Source organism: Galleria mellonella, unplaced genomic scaffold (assembly GCF_026898425.1).
Source record: "Galleria mellonella isolate WM207_F2 unplaced genomic scaffold, CSIRO_AGI_GalMel_v1 utg270, whole genome shotgun sequence".
Taxonomy (NCBI): Eukaryota; Metazoa; Arthropoda; class Insecta; order Lepidoptera; family Pyralidae; genus Galleria; species Galleria mellonella.
Window position 1 is genome coordinate 184,040 of NW_026442062.1, and position 16,807 is coordinate 200,846.

The 16,807-nt window shown below is 34.3% G+C and overlaps 2 protein-coding genes and 1 long non-coding RNA gene across 8 annotated transcripts in view; 1 reads left to right on the plus strand and 2 right to left on the minus strand.

The window, feature by feature from the left end:
- Positions 1-5,031, minus strand: part of LOC113523131 (trypsin beta) — a 39,862-nt gene extending 34,831 nt beyond the window's left edge. The window contains exons 1-2 of one of the 6 annotated variants that reach the window (XM_052895345.1): positions 4,733-5,031; positions 3,526-3,635 (exon numbers count right to left, since the gene is read on the minus strand). The gene's annotated coding sequence lies outside the window, so the exon portion shown is untranslated. Of the gene's footprint in view, positions 1-3,525; positions 3,863-4,702 lie in introns of those variants that run through there. The other 5 variants (XM_052895344.1, XM_052895346.1, XM_031907661.2 and 2 more) reach the window with 5 other exon arrangements.
- A 342-nt stretch (positions 5,032-5,373) lies between these two features.
- On the minus strand, positions 5,374-8,707 carry LOC128200794 (uncharacterized). Its single transcript, XR_008252876.1, has 3 exons — positions 8,452-8,707; positions 7,119-7,316; positions 5,374-6,682 (listed from the first exon to the last, which is right to left on the minus strand). It is a non-coding gene; the product is annotated as an uncharacterized LOC128200794 (long non-coding RNA).
- Positions 8,708-11,725: 3,018 nt separating this feature from the next.
- On the plus strand, positions 11,726-16,477 carry LOC113518742 (ribosomal RNA-processing protein 8). Its single transcript, XM_026903708.3, has 5 exons — positions 11,726-11,909; positions 12,837-13,677; positions 13,868-14,042; positions 14,447-14,683; positions 16,264-16,477. Exons 1-5 carry the CDS (start codon positions 11,841-11,843, stop codon positions 16,475-16,477), a joined length of 1,536 nt encoding a protein of 511 aa, XP_026759509.2. The 5' UTR covers positions 11,726-11,840.
- The last annotated feature ends 330 nt before the right edge of the window (positions 16,478-16,807 follow it).

The following is a 16,807-nucleotide window of genomic DNA, read 5'->3' on the forward strand; positions in this document are numbered from 1 at the left end:
TTAGCCCATCCTGACGGATTAAACTAGAATTAGTCTCGATCGTTTCCAGGGGGAACCACGTGGAGGTCGACCTGACAGGGTATATTGCTAGTAATAGGGCTATTTGACCCCATTACTAACAATCCCTTTCCCCCACTGCTTTTGATGTATTCATAGGTGTACTAGGTGTGATGGTGTACCTATCAACTAATATATTTTCTCCATTAACTACGATACAAAAACTTTATCATAACTAAAAAATATGGTAGATTGTGTTCAATGATGTTTTACTCTAAAATGAACTATTTTCTATTTATATATAAGGTCGATAATCGTCAATCATAATCGTCATAATTCGAGATATCAGTAGATTAGAATAAAAGCAATGGTCAACATAGAGTCCATTATGTAATTAAATAAAGTGCATGATATTTTTTTTTTTTTTGATTGGTGAAAATGGTATGGTAGCACCGCCTGCGCTAACGGGATCCGCTGGCGGAGCACCAGTGAAGGGTGATAGGTGAGAATGAAAACAGGCCAGTTAGCCCATCATGATGAATACATCAGGAATTAACCATGATAGTTTCCAGGGAGAACAGCGAAGAGGTCGACCTGGTTGGGTATATTGCTAGCAATGGGATTCTAAGTCTCCATTACTAACAATCCCTTTCCCCCCAAGGCATGTCAGTTAGCCCATCGTGGCGAATTCAACGATAAATTAGTCACGATAGTTTCCAGGGGAGAACCGCGTGGAGGTCGACCTGATAGTGTATATTGATAGCTATGGGGACTCCCCATTACTAACAATCCCTTCCTCCCAATATTCAATGACATCCAAATACAAATTTTTGTTTATGAATAAATAAAATTAAAAAAATACGCTCCAGTTACCAAACAAAGTTGCGGGCGTAGCTTGTTAAAACTAACAATGTTTACGATCGATCAAAACAATATACATACACGAACAAACATAAATTATTTATTACACTATTATAGCTAATTCACTTCGCCCACTACGTCTAAATAAAGGAATAAGGGCAAATACATAATTACGTAAAAATTGGTTTATGTGTGTAGCTAACAATAGAGCGACACGAATAGTCCAGTAACATTTGGAACTTTTCTACTCTGTGGATAGAGTGACGGTATTGAATGTTTTTTTTTTTTTAATGGATGACGACGGAATAGTAACCCCGCCCGCGCTATCGGTATACGCTGGAAGTGCGCCAGTGAAGAATGGTGAGGTGACGATGAAAAGACAGGTAAGTTAGCCCATCGTGATAAATTCAAGAATTAATCACGATCGTTTCCAGGGAGAACCGCGTGGAGATCGACCTGATAGGGTACATTGATAGCAATGGCGATGTAAGATCCCGTTAGTAACAACCCCTTTCTCCCCGATATTAAATGGTTAGGTTTTCAAGTTGCAGTCCCTAAATTGTTTTTAGGATACTTTTAAATTTTTGTAAGCCTCGGGGGGGGGGGGGGGGGGAACAGGCATTGTTTAGTAATGGGTTCTAACAGGCCCATTGCTATCAATACACCCTAATAGGGGGAAAGGGATTGTTAGTAATGGAGACTGAGAATCCCATTGCTAGCAATATACCCAACCAGGTCGACCTCCTCGCGGTTCCCCCTGGAAACTATCATGGTTAATTCCTGATGAATTCATCATGATGGGCTAACTGGCCTGTTTTCATTCTCATCTATCACCCGTCACTGGTGCTCCGTCAGCTTATCCCGTTAGCGCAGGCGGGGTTACCGTACCAATTTCATCCATCAAAAAAAAATACACCGTAATATAGTCCAATCAACCTCCACGCGATCATTCCTAGAAACTATCGTGCTGAATTCCAGCTGTATTCACCACGATGGGCTAACTGACCTGCCTTTTCATTCTCACCTATCATCCCTCACTGGTGCCCCGCCAGCGTACACCGTTAGCGCAGGCGGAGATACCATTCCATTATAATCCATTAAAAAAAATCGTTTAGTAATTATAAACACCCGCCATACCTACTATAAAATAATGATAACATAATATCACGTAATCTGGAAACACGCAGGAACGTGTGCCCTGCACATATTCAGCGCATTCTTATCGTGAAACAACTAAATATTATTAATTATTAATTATTATTATTATTTTTAATTATTATATTCATAATAGTGACTAATGAACAAGTGTTTTGTTTCATTAATTAATTCCTCCATATCTGGATCATTGTTAACAGTTACTAAAGATTTAATATTTTTATTTATAAAACATGCGTATATTAATCTAATAAATTGCTTTATTTAAAAAATATTCTGTACATTGGTCTGCGGTCATTTGTGTACTGGTCAATTCTCTACATGAAATATATTTCCAAAATAACTATCAGGCGGTGATTAGTGATCGGTACTGATGCCAAAAATGCAATCAGTAAAATTTTTGTCTGTATATCTGTCTGTATGTTCGTTATAGAAACAAAAACTACTCGACGGATTTTAACGAAACTTGGTACAATTATTCTTCATACTTCTGGACAGGTTATAGTATACTTTTCATCACGCTACGATCAATAGGAGCAGAGCAGTGAAGGGAAATGTTGGGAAAACGGGAGAAAATTTAAAATGTAAAAATGTCCACCCATGCGACGCCGGGACGGGCCGCTAGTATACAATATGTTCTGGTTTACGCCCCCTGCACATGTAGTAGTATCTACTGCCGTCTGCAGTCAAACTATTAATGCAATATATATATATATAGTCCACATGGCTTAACCTCCTCCCCCCATTCCAACGAATTAGTCTTCACAACTAATACGAATCAGATGATGGAATGAAGCCCTTTCTTAATGATAGGTTTATATACCTAACTATACATTTATGAGGGGAAGGAATTATTAGTATTACGGACTGCCAGTTCATTGCTAGCAATATACCCTATCAGGTCGACCTCCACGTGGTCCCCCTGGAAACCATCGTGTTGAATTCCAGGTGTATTCATTACGATGGGCTGACTGATTTGCCCTTTCATTCTCACTTATTATCTTTCACCGATGCCCCGCCAGCGTGTACCGTTAGTGCAGACTAGATTACCATTCCGTTATAATCCATTAAAAACTATACATACATTTACATACATACAGTTCACCCTTTTCACCAGAGGGAGACTTTGTACAAAAGTCGATTGCTTGGGTACCTCTGCCCCATTCGTGTTTCAAGCGTAAAGCAGTTATGTTTGCATGGCTATGTTTCGGTTTGAAGGGTAGAATATGGCGTAAATTTACTGGAATAACACCTGAGTCCTCAGGAATGGCAACGCATCGGGGGTATCATGGGCGAAACAGTATACTCTGTTATGTGCATGGTACTGCTCATGTCTATAGGCTACGATTACCACTTTCCATCAGGGGGACCGTCAGCTTGTTTGCCATTATAAGTTGTATAAAAAAATATATAATGCTTAGATATACCTAAAAAAATATTACCCTTTTTTTCAACAATAGAATAAAAATACACCTAGTAAAGAATAATATAGAGGTACATATAGGTACTTACAAAGTAACAGTTACTCAGCGTGGACAAAATATGTACGTCGTATAACTGCAAGTATCCAAATCACTTTATTCGGCTCTAAAGAGGTTCCATATGTCCAAAACCGTACAATTCTTGAATAATTAAAAAAAAACTACATCAAATATTCATTCTTGAGGTTATTTTCTAAAAAAATCCCTCACTGAAAACTTTACATATCACTTTTATTTCTCTATCTAGTTTTATTAATTAAAAAATGTAATATTTCGACTGTAATGTGCGTTATAAAAACATTATGCGTATATTTAATCGCAATTTAGGTAACAATAACATAAGACTGGTGGCAAAACCGTCACTGCGCATGGCCGAATCACGACATGCGCTCTACGACTGCAAAGTCCCTTCCCAGTAGGGAATTATTATATATTTTATTTACAGCACTTATATTTATTCAGCTAACTTAGTAAAGTTAGGTGAATAAATATAACAAACAATTCGTAATGAGCAACGCTTATATGAAATTTATTTTTTTAACTACAATAGTAATAAAGCATACGGTATGGCTGATTATAATTTGCACCTTTGCCTCCCTTACAATAAAAAAATAAATAAACGATCACCATTTTTTTTATACAACTTAGAATGGCAAACAAGCTGACGGCCCACTTGATGGAAAGTGGTAACCGTCGCCTATAGACATGAATAGTACCGTGGACATAACAGAGTATACTGTTTCGCCCACGATACCCCCCATGCGTTACCATTCCTGAGGACTCGGGTGTTATTCCTCTGTACCCAGTAAATTCACGCCATATCCCACCCTTCAAACCGAAACACAGCCATGCAAACACAACTGCTTCACAGTAGAAACACCATATTGAACGCTTGCAACAACAACGTCATCAATGGAACATTTCGAAACCCTTCGTAAAGTTTTCATATCATTTGGTGTATCAGCCATTATCTGTTCACTGTTGAACATAGCCTCCCCCATAAAGGAGGTTTTGCTAGTAGTTGCCACACTTGGCAAGCAGGTTGGCAACCGCAGTTAGGCTTTTAGAGATGTTTTACGAGAGACGCTGCTGCCCATCCCTCGCCCTCCCTTAGTCGCCTCTTACGACACCCACGGGAAAGGAAGGGGTGGCCTATTCTATGCCGGGACCACACGGCATTTTTAACATTAATTAAGGATTATGCATACCTAACTCTGCTATGAAAATTGATTAGGTACCTGGCCAAAACACACACAATAATTCTTTAATAGATTATTAAAATGCAAATATAATTAATTACTTCAAACTTAAAATTTAAAAAAATATACAAATAACATCGTATAATTGAATTTTCACCACTTATATTGCACAATGAAATAAATTTATAGACTGATAATAAATGTAATAAAGTTTGGTCACAGAGTTTACAATCACTAAAGCTAGACATGCACTGGAAATGTGATAAAATTATTATACTCCCACTGTAACGGTAAATATTGAATACTAGTCTTTACTCGTGACTTGTATTGAACGGTACCTATATTTACATATAATCTTTCATGTGCCATTTGGAAATACGAATATATTTCTACATTCTAAATTGTTTTTGAAAGATTTTCCAATCAATAATTTATTTTGTAGCTGTATTAGGTACGTAATTATGTCGAGAACTTTGAATCAATTATGAGAATTCTTTTTACAACCTATATATTATCAACACGTAAACGTTGATCCTATTTTAATTTTGTGATTACTGAATCTACTGTTTTCTTATTGTGTTATAGGCATTATTCTCATATTTTGAATAACTTAAGGATTTAACACAATAAAAAACCATTCCTAGTAAATAATACCTACATACATTCTTTAGTGTCTCCATAGAATCAAAATAAATCCATGCTTCGAGAAAAACGAGTTAACTTTTATGTACAATTTTGCGTAATAAATAGTTATGAGTGATTCCTTTATAACTTCTATATTTATTGTCTTATAAATTCTGCATCTTTTTAATGCGTAAATTTTATTTATTAAAAAATACTTCAAGATACATTTTAACCGCAGAAAACTGATTCAATATTTTGTTCTGTATATTCAAATTCTTGTAGTATTATTGAACTTTATTATACCAAACTACCTGAATAATCCCTGATTACCTCAACCGCTTATTTTATTGACGCCCGATTTGCATAATTATACTAGGCTATATTCTTTTCCAATAAAGACCAATTGAACAACCAAAAACCAAAAATTCAAGAACAGAGCCCGTATTGGAATTTTGGATTGTTAAAGTAGTTAAAACATATAGGAAATGGGAAGGATAAAAGACAAAAAAAACATATAACAAAATGACAAATAAAGATATAACAAAATGACAAATAGGCTTCATTATGTACCTAAAATATTGTGTGTGTAAAAAGAACAATGTTTGCTCGTTCACGTGTCCGTGCTAATTATAAAAACGGACACAACTATAAGGAATGAAACTTAAACAGCTATATTTTCAGAAACAAATAAGTTTTACGATTAGATGCCTACGATATGATAAAAAAAAATATATCAAACAAACACATACTTAATTGCCATCTTTATTCTTTAAAAATAAACATATATATAATACAAAACACTATTCTACATTCCAGACAAAATATACTGAAGACTAGGCAGCATAGTCTCCGACCTTAACCTGTTCCATAACGGAACAAACTAGATCTACTCATAGATTTAGTGTAGAACATAAGTTCTAACATAGATTCTACTAGCTAAGATCTTAATAATCAGTTGTATAGTATTGTAAAAATGAGGGACATTTGCCTGTCTCACGTGACAAATGTATTAAAAACGCAGGTTATAAGTATCAGGCATATATTTCGGATGTCAGCTACCTGACAATGACAGCGAACGACATAACTGATAAATGATAACATGAGAAAAGGCGGGAAACTCGAATAAGAACAAGCGGGTTTTTTAAATTTTTTTTATTAATTTATTAAAACTATCTCTATCAATTCTTATTATTGAATAAAATATTATATTTTCACTAAATTCAGCGACAGTAATATAATTAGCATTCATGGGGAAGCGCAGTTGTATAAAAAGGAAAAAAAAAGATGACGATTCAGGTGATGTAGACCATGAACCTTGTAATGACAAGGATATATATTCGGAAGATACTTCTACTGACTCAGAATCTGAAATTGATAAGGCCGATAAGTATATACCTTACTACGTCACAGATTATATTAGAAGATATCCCGAGGAATCCCCTGGGACAGAATTTGTTGTCTTTGTAGAATCCTCAGATAGTCAGAAAACCATTGGATCCAGAGACTTGCTCTCACTCTCCTCCTGTTTAAAACGATTTAATAAAGGGGTAACTTATCTTAGATCTATAAATAAATTCAAAATCGGAGTATACTTTCAAAAGCCAGACTTAGCCAATGCTTTTTTAAATAATAAAACTTTTTTAAATGACTACCATTTTAAGGCCAGTATTCCTGCTTCTTCAACAGAAGTTACAGGCGTTATTAGAAATGTACCTACAAATATATCTAATAAAAAAATATATACTATGATATCGAGTTCTAAGAAAATTATTGCTATTAAAAGAATTTTAAGAAAAAATACCTTGACTCATGGATATGTGTTACAGCCAACTCTAACCGTGACAATTACTTTTGCTGCATCTGTATTACCTGAATATCTGGATATTGGAGGTTGGCGCCACAATGTCACTCCATATATACCACCAGTTAAACAATGCTACCGGTGCTTGAGGTATGGACATTTAGCTAAATTCTGTAAGAATTCTGAGCGTTGCAGCATCTGCAAAGGTGAGCATAATTATAAAACTTGTACAACTGGAATGGAAAACGCTATTTGTGTACACTGCAATGGAAATCACACAAGTGTATCACCGCAATGCCCTGTTAAACAAAAGAAAATTGCTGAAAATAGATCTAAATTCAGACCTGCTTCTTTTGGAGATATACTTAGCACTGAAATATTTCCTAAACTGGGTAACAAACCTAAAAAAAATGTAGACCTAATTTCAGTTCTAAATTCTGATAACAAGAGTTTATCACTTTTAATAGAAAGCATAATCAAACTTATTTCACTACATAACACAAAGAACACATCTATTAACACTAAAAGTGTTTTGAATGTGTTATATGATACTTTTGGTAATAGACCTATTTCACAAAATTCAATCGAGACCAATTAACTATCATACAGTGGAACGCTCAGAGCCTACTGAGCAATCGACATATTTTTACACAATTTTTAAATGAACATCATATTCACATTGCTCTCATCTCAGAAACTTGGCTAAAACCACATTACAAATTAAAAATTAAAGATTATTGTATAGAACGAAATGATTGTGGTAATAACCACAATGGAGTAGCGATTATTATACATAATAGTATTAGATATAAAAAACTTCACTCTTTTTTCGACAATTCTTTGCAAACTATAGCTATTAGTATTGAAGTTAATAATTCTTGGTATTCAGTTGCCAGTATTTACTGTCCTACCAATAGTACACCTAGTTTTACTAAAGCCAAATTTAAGTTCTTTTTGGAGTCTCTTCCTAAACCCACTATCATATCTGGAGATTTAAATGCACATCATACTATGTGGGGTTGTACCTCCACTAATACAAGAGGTAAAGACATTCTTGATTGTTTAGATGAATGTAATTTGGTACTATTAAATGATAAGCAAGTTACTACTGTTGGCTCTCATATTTGGAGACCCAATGGCCTTGATTTAACTATGGTATCCCCATCCATATCATTAAAATGCGAGTGGTCGGTTCATGATGATCCGTTAGGAAGTTATCACCTGCCGACTTTTACTAAAATAAACACAAAGAACTCTTCATCAACTCCGTCAGGTGAACAACATGCTCCTATAGATGAAGTTAATAAACTTTTGTTAAATCGTATAAACCTACGTCTCGTTAATTGGGATCTTTATTCTGAAACTGTTAATCAATTACTTTTGGATTTCGAGTATGATGTCAAAGAACCCTTAAACAATTACAATAGATTCTGTAAAATTATTTTGACAGCTGTGGAACGTTCCGTTCCACGTAGGAACTTATCAAATAGCGGTGCAAATACTTCAAAGAGGCACAAACATATTGCAGTACCTTGGTGGAATAACAGGTGTGCGACAGCTGTCAATGATAGTAAAGCGGCTTACCTTAGGTTTAAACAAAATCCAACTCTCGATAATTACATAAATTTTAAAAGAGTTCAAGCTGTTAAAAAGTTAGTAATTAAGCAAGTAAGACAACAGGGGTGGCAGGAATTTTGTTCCAAATTTAATAGATTAACACCAATTTCCACTGTTTGGCAAAATATGAGAAAACTAAATTCAAAACATCGTCAAAATCATTTTAAAGATATATCATGGGTCAATGATTTTTTACGCAAATATACTCCTGATTTTGTACACTCACCTTTTGATGACAAACAGTTTAATTCTGTTAATTCATGCCCAAAATTTCTCACTGACCCATTCTCAATTGATGAAATATCCAGTGCAGTAAAATCTAGAAAAGATACAGCTAGTGGCCTTGATCGCTTAACATACAATATGTTTCGATTGCTGAATAAAATAAACCTTACTAAACTCTTACAAATTTTTAACGATTTATGGAAGGACTGTATTATCCCACCAGAATGGAAAATGGATTGTTTGATTCCAGTAATTAAACCCGGTAAAGATCCTACAAATTTCGACTCCTATAGACCTATAACATTGACGTCCTGTGCAGGCAAATTATTCGAACAATTAATTAAACAGCGTTTAGAGTTCTTTATTGAAAGTAATAGTATATTACCATCGAATCAATTTGGTTTTCGCCGTGGATATTCAGCGCGCGAAAGTTTAGCGAACTTCTATGTCGACCTTAGTACTGCTTTGAATAACGATGAATATGTTCTATCTGTTTTTTTAGATGTCGTAGGAGCTTTTAACAATGTAAATTTAACAGTTCTATCTTCGATTTTATCCTCATTTCTTCCAATGAAACTTATCGAATGGATTTATAATTTTCTTAGTAATAGAGAAGTGTATGTTAAAGTAAATAGTAAATTAATAGGACCTAGGTTAAGCTCTAAAGGAGTATGTCAAGGTGGTATTCTAAGCCCGCTACTATATATTTTATATATCTATAAACTTAATTCAATTTTAGGAAACAGTGTGAACAACTTGCAATTTGCCGATGATTTATTAATTTATATAAAAGGAAAGAATATTATTGATATGCAATTAGTGTTAAATGAGTCATTAAAAAGACTTGAGAAATATTTTTCTCTTCTTTCCCTCGATATTAGTTTAACCAAAAGTAAAGTAGTTGTTTTTCATCAAGTTCATAAATATGTTCCATTAATGAATATTATATATAATAATCAAACTCTTCCAACAGACTGTAGCGTTAAATTTCTGGGGGTAATTTTTCATCAAAATTTAAAATGGGATCTATACGTTGATTGCTTAGTAGATCGTGCTTTAAGAGCCACTAATATAATAAGATCTGTAATTGGTCGTAACTGGGGAGCTGATCCTAAAATTATCCTTTTACTTTACAAATCTCTTGTTAGAAGTAATTTTGATTACGCTTTCTTTTGTTATGCCTCAGAACATAAATTAGTAGAAAAACTCGAAAAAATTCAAAATATGAATTTAAGACTTATTTTAGGTGCTATGTATACTTCTCCAATTATCTCAATGCAAGTAGAATGTAATTTGCCTCCTATCCTTCTTCGTTTCGAATACCTAAAACTCAAATTTCTCTTCAAAGTTTTTTCAGTTTCCAATAACCCACTCATACTCAAATTATTAAATTGCCCCATTTCTATGTTTTTGAATAAAACTATTGTCAATGATTTGAATTTACGAGATGAATATAACATCTATAGTAGTAAGATACTTCCTTGTTATAATGGCCTTTATGAGAGTAAGTTCTGTAAGATCAAAATTGTTATACGTAAAGACATAAAAGAAAAGCACGATATGTATGAGACTTTATCAGAATTTATTGACTACAGGCAGATATATACAGATGGTTCCAAAAATGCACTTAGCACTTCAGTGGCTTTTTACGATTTGTCAAATAGATTTGGTCACGGTTATAAAATTTCAACTTTGGCTAGTATTTACACAGCAGAAGCAAAAGCTATATTTTTAGCATTAGAATACATAGAAAAACAGGTACTATATTCGAAATGGATTATAATTACAGATAGTATGAGTGTTCTTATGGCATTAAAAAATAACACATTCATTTCATCATCAAACTACTTAATTCAAGAAATTCGTAATAAATATTATCATCTCTGTACTATATATGGAAAAGATATTATCTTCATCTGGACCCCTTCACATATTGGAGTGTTTGGGAATGAACAAGTAGACACTTTGGCTAAAATTATTAATTCAAGTGCTGCTCGTGTTCAAGATTTACCCCTTTGTTACTCAGATTGTAGTATTGGAATACATAAAATCGTTACAACTAAATGGGAGGAGCATTGGACTCAAATATTACAGACTAAAGGCAAATGGTACCGCAAAATTAATTGGCGTATTGGAAAACCGTGGTTCTGCAAAGGAAAGGACACAAACAGAAAATTTTACACCAATATTTGTAGATTACGAATCGGCCACGGACATTTCAACGAACACCTGCACCGAATGGGCATGATCGCTTCCCCATCATGCACATGGTGTAACTCAAATACAGCCCAATCTCTACATCACCTTTTTTTGATTGCTCTGAATTTGTCATTCAAAGACACATTATGTTTGACGAACTTAGGATTATCTTCAAAAAACCCGAAAATATCCCGCACTCAATCCCGCTTCTCTTAAGATTTCCTTCTTGTTTCAAAGCTATTTTCACTTATATTACTACAACATTCAAGGAGCTATAAGAATACTTTTATTGAATTGCAAGACAATGATTTTTTATAATTATTTATTTTTAATTTGATAAATCCACTGGTTTAAGAAAACTCAAGAAAAGATATTTATGAAAATGTACTTACCGGATTTGACAAATGAAATATTGAAGATTATGACAATAATTGAAGCGACATTAGAAAAATAAAATTCCAGACAAATTATCTTTTTGAAGACTAGGCAGCATGGTCTCCGACCTTAGCCTGTTCCAAACGGAACAAACGTACTAAAAAAAAAAAAATGATAACATGACATGTCACTTTGACACTGACAACTTTAAAACCTAATTTAAAACACGTTGTTTTTGTTCAACACAAATCTGTATTTCGTTATTTATAACTTAAAATACAATTAATTTGTGATTGTAAAATTAAAATGTTTAAAATACCGAAGTGGGAAGAAGACGTCCCGAAGACCAATATTAACTTTGGTAGTGTTGTAAAGGTAGAGAAAATCTCCGGCACATTATTTCATAATTTATTTATTAAAATGGATATTAAATTCATTTTTATATAATTTAATATATATCTATTACCATAAAATAACTAAACTTTTGTCCAAGTACCACTATGAAAATACTTTGTCCTAATTAAACATTTTATTTACAAAGTCCCTAACCTTCAAATATTTCCAGGTATTTAACATAATACACGTACTCTATACCTGTTCCTGTACCTATCAGTTCCAGAAAATCTTCTCAAAATTTCGACGTCATAATAAATTTTAGTTGGCTAATCCGTATAATTAATTATTTCATGTATCTATTTTCAAATAGGCATGTTTTTATTCACATAGCGCTCTTTATTTTACACTTGGGAATTATAATTTCATATGCTTGAAGCAAATTAGTAACTGTCTCTTATTGAAACTATATAATAAACTATATATAAGAATATATTATACATCTAAAGATTAAATGTGTTGCTATCACTAAGGACTAAAGAGTTGTACCTTTTTTTTTATAATAGAACAACTTGTGACCACACCATCTTGAGTGAACACAAGGACAATGTGGCGTCTTATTACATTCTTATCCTTGAAACTAAAGCTGTTAATTAGAAATGTATATATTGTCACTATGCCACAAAAGTAGGCAAAATTATCATCATTTCAGCCATTATCCATTCACTGCTGGACATAGCCCACCCCCATAGACTGCCATAATGAACGGTCCTGAGTCACCTGCATCCACTGACTCCCTGTATCGCATTTAAGGTTGTCACTCCATCTAGTGGGTGTTATCAAACTATATATTTATATATAAATGTTTTAGGATTTGTAATTTTATTGAGTTTGTAATTTTATTGTTAAAATGTTTTGCGTGTATTATTTTTTTTTTTTCATAAATAAGTTATTATAATTTTATTACAGAAGAAAAAAGGCAAAGATTTTGATAAGCCACAACTTGAAAACAGTCCAGACAAACCAGTGGAACAAAATAGTAATAAAATAATTTCAAAGAAAAATAAACAGAGAAATGTATTTTCTGTTACAAATATTGAGATGCAAAAAAGTAGTAATAACAAAAATAAAGGAAATGCAATATTAAATAAAAATAATTCACAAGCTGGTAATAATTTAAATGCAAGCATTCAAAATCCCAGATCTGATGAAATATTACCGAATTCTAATAAAAGGAAACATAATGAAATAGTTGGCAATGATGATAGTGCACAGCCTCCAGTATCTAAGAAAAAGAGGAGAAAAAAGAAAAATAAACATGACCTGCACACTATACATGATAATAATGACGCTGTTGATGCATCCAATGTTGCTGCAAAATTAAAGAAACTTGAAACGAATTTTAAAGAAAGTATAAGTACTAAAAGTAAATCAAAACTTAATGAACCTAAAACAAAATTCAAATCAGTAAATGGGAACATTCAACAAAAAGAGTCTACAACTGTTTCTAATGAAAATGTAACTAATGTTGAACATAAAAGATCTAAAAAGCGGAAAAAAAGAAATAAATCTGATTCAGACAATTTTTCTGAACCTAAAGATGAAAGTCAAATTAACTTGAAATCAATGAATGATACTTCAAATACAGTTAGTAATTCTTTTACTAATGGTCAAGTTACTAATAGGATAAAATTAAACAGTAAAAAAGAAAAATTGAAGAAGATTCTTGCATTAAATAATAATAGAAAAGAAATTGATGTCACCAACAAAGGCAGTCAACTGAGACAAAGGATGCTGGAGAAATTGAAAGGTAAAACAGTGCCACAAAATAAATATTAAAATTTATTCAAAAATGGTTGATTAATAAAATATACAAAAAAACCAGAGTTAAAATAATAAAAAATATTGTTATTGATTGTGAGCACAAATCAAGAAAGTGTACTGAAACACTATTGAATACATTGATTCTGAATTTAATATTATAAAAACCCTGTTTTCAGCGGCACAATTTAGATATCTGAATGAGAAGCTGTATACATCATCAGGCTCTGAAGCCAAGCAGCTTTTCCAAAATGATCCCGACGCCTTCCAGACTTATCATCAAGGTTATCAGCTTCAGGTTAAGAAATGGCCTGTGAATCCGCTCGATGTTATTGTCACAAGAATTTTAAAAATGTAAGGCATTTGCATTATTCATATTTAGCAATTTTCCTGCCGTATTAATTTACTTACACTATATATTTTAGAATATAATACACATATGTATATACTTGCGTAATTCAAACTGATAATGATCTACATATTACTAATAGCCACATAACGAGGGATCCCATTTCCTTACAATGAGGTCACCACATTTTACTAAGGTACCCAGTGCAGAGGACGTCCGGCGTGTCAACGTCTCCCTAAAAAAAATATGCTCCCGGCACCTACTCAACTAAATCACTAAACTAAAACACAACTGCTTCACGGTTGAAACACCAATCGGAGAGAGGTACCCAAACAAACGTTTTTGTACAAATTCTCCCTCTGGTTTTGTTAATTTGGTTTGTTATTATAACAACTGCAAATATCTGCAGGCCGAAGTCCTACACTATCGCAGACATGGGGTGCGGGGAAGCAGCATTGTCTAAGCGAGTCCCGCAGAGCGTACGGTCGTTCGACCTGGTGGCCAGTGCGGACGGAGTGGAGGCGTGCGACATGGCGCACACGCCGCTGCTGGCCGGCTCCACCGACGTCGCCGTCTACTGCCTCGCGCTCATGGGCACCGACCTCACGCAGTACCTAGTCGAGGCTAACCGCGTCTTGAAGATGGGGTGAGTACGAATTTATCATCTCACAGCAAGTAAATGCAAAAAAAAAAACACCAATTGGAAGTCAAGAAAATAATAAATCTGTCTGACTCTAGAATAAGGGCGTACGGGTATGCGACCCCGGCCTCCCGAGCCGCTGCAGTATCCCAGTCCTTTCCACAACTGCAGTGTCCCCCCCTTTCCTTTCCCACATAAGTCCCTTATTCCCCTCATTCACCAATTTCCTTTACGCTTTTCCAACGTTCCCTTCCTTTTTTCCTCAATCCTTTCCTCCATACCGTAGGTGGCGGAGACCACCAACAAATGCATTCCCAAAGAGGGTTGACGTCAGGCCGGTCGTAAAACTAAAAACCAAATCTTTTTGTAATATGGATAAAATCATATTACGCCGACCACAAAATGATTGGGTAGGAAGATGATGATTTGCATAATCCACCAAATTGAAAGGGAGAAGGGATTGTTAGTCATATGGACTACAAGTACCATTGCTGTCAATGTGCCCTGTCGGGTTGACCTCTACTTAGTCCCCACCTGAAAACCATCATACTGAATTCTAGATGTATTCATCACGATGGGCTATGTGAGCTGCTAGCGCAGAACATTCCTTTGTCATCCATTAAAAAAAAAAAAACAAAGCCCCGACTTTAACAAGCCTTTCACTCTATATATAAGTATGTACTTATAAGTATATAAGTGTATATAAGTATGTGTGTACTCTGTATGTTATGTAGTATAAAATTAATAGACTTAATACATTACCATCCGCATTTTTATACAAATTCTATTTATAATTCGTTTACAACATGGTTTTAAAAGCCCAAGACCCCGTTCAGTTTCTTTACATTTATTAATATGTTCATACAAGCATGTCATATTTTTGTATGGATACATAAAAACATTGTTAAAATCTAATCATCATTGGCTTAGTGTACATTTTGTTATAATTAATCTTATAGATTCCTAATGATTATTATTTTTATTTTGGACAATAAACAATTACAGAAGAATTACAGCAGAATATAGAAATATTGTAAAAACGACACCGTTTTACAATAAAATATTGTAAAATGGCAACACAGATTACAATTTGGATGTGACAAAAAAATATTAGTTTTACATATTTTAAGTTGGTGTACAAAGACTAAGACCAAGTATACCAATTTGCATGTAAACTATTTTTTACTGATATAAAAAAAATCGTTTTTTTATACAACTTAGATTGGCAAACAAGCTGACGGCCCACCTGATGGAAAGTGGTAACCGTTGCCTATAGACATAAGCAGTACCACGGATATAACAGAGTATACTGTTTCGCCCATGATACGCCCCCATGCGTCGCCATTCCTGAGGACTCGGGTGTTATTCCCCTGTACCCAGTAAATTCACTCCATATCCCACCCTTCAAACCGAAACACAGTCGTGCAAACACAACTGCTTCACGGTTGAAACAGGAATAGGACAGAGGTACCCAAGCAATCGACTTTCGTACAAAGTCTCCCTCTGGTTATCGTTATACCATGTGACTTTATTTAAATATTTATTTACTCAATATATCTTTATTAATAAAAGATTTTTCTTTCCAGTGGCCACCTACTGATAGCAGAGGTAGAGAGTCGGTTCGATAAAGTGGACGACTTCACGTCGGAAGTACAGAAACTTGGTTTTAAACTGAAAAAATTGGACAGCAGCCACAAGGTGTTCTTCTTTATGGAATTCATCAAGATTAGAGAGCCGCCGGTGAAGAAATCCAAACTACCCGCAATATCGTTAAAACCATGTTTATATAAGAGACGGTGAATAAATACTTCAGAATCAAAATTATTTTATTAACAACATTTCATTATTTAGACAGTTTAAACCGCATCCTGTTTATCGTCACGGTATCGTTTCGGTAGAGATCTGTGCTTACTAACTGAATTAAATTGGGGGGAAAGGGATTGTTAGTAATGGAGACTGAGAATCCTATTGCTAGCAATATACCCAACCAGGTCGACCTCCTCGCGGTTCCCCCTGGAAACTATCATGGTTAATTCCTGATGAATTCATCATGATGGGCTAACTGGCCTGTTTTCATTCTCATCGATCACCCTTCACTGGTGCTCCGCCAGCGTATCCCGTTAGCGCAGG

Bases quoted from the DNA above. Each gene is read 5' to 3' on its own strand.
- LOC113518742 (XM_026903708.3), top strand. From the start codon at position 11,841: ATGTTTAAAATACCGAAGTGGGAAGAAGACGTCCCGAAGACCAATATT. The intron at 13,678-13,867 runs GTAAAACAGTGC...CCCTGTTTTCAG, and splicing joins GATGCTGGAGAAATTGAAAG to CGGCACAATTTAGATATCTG. The intron at 14,043-14,446 runs GTAAGGCATTTG...AAATATCTGCAG, and splicing joins GTCACAAGAATTTTAAAAAT to GCCGAAGTCCTACACTATCG.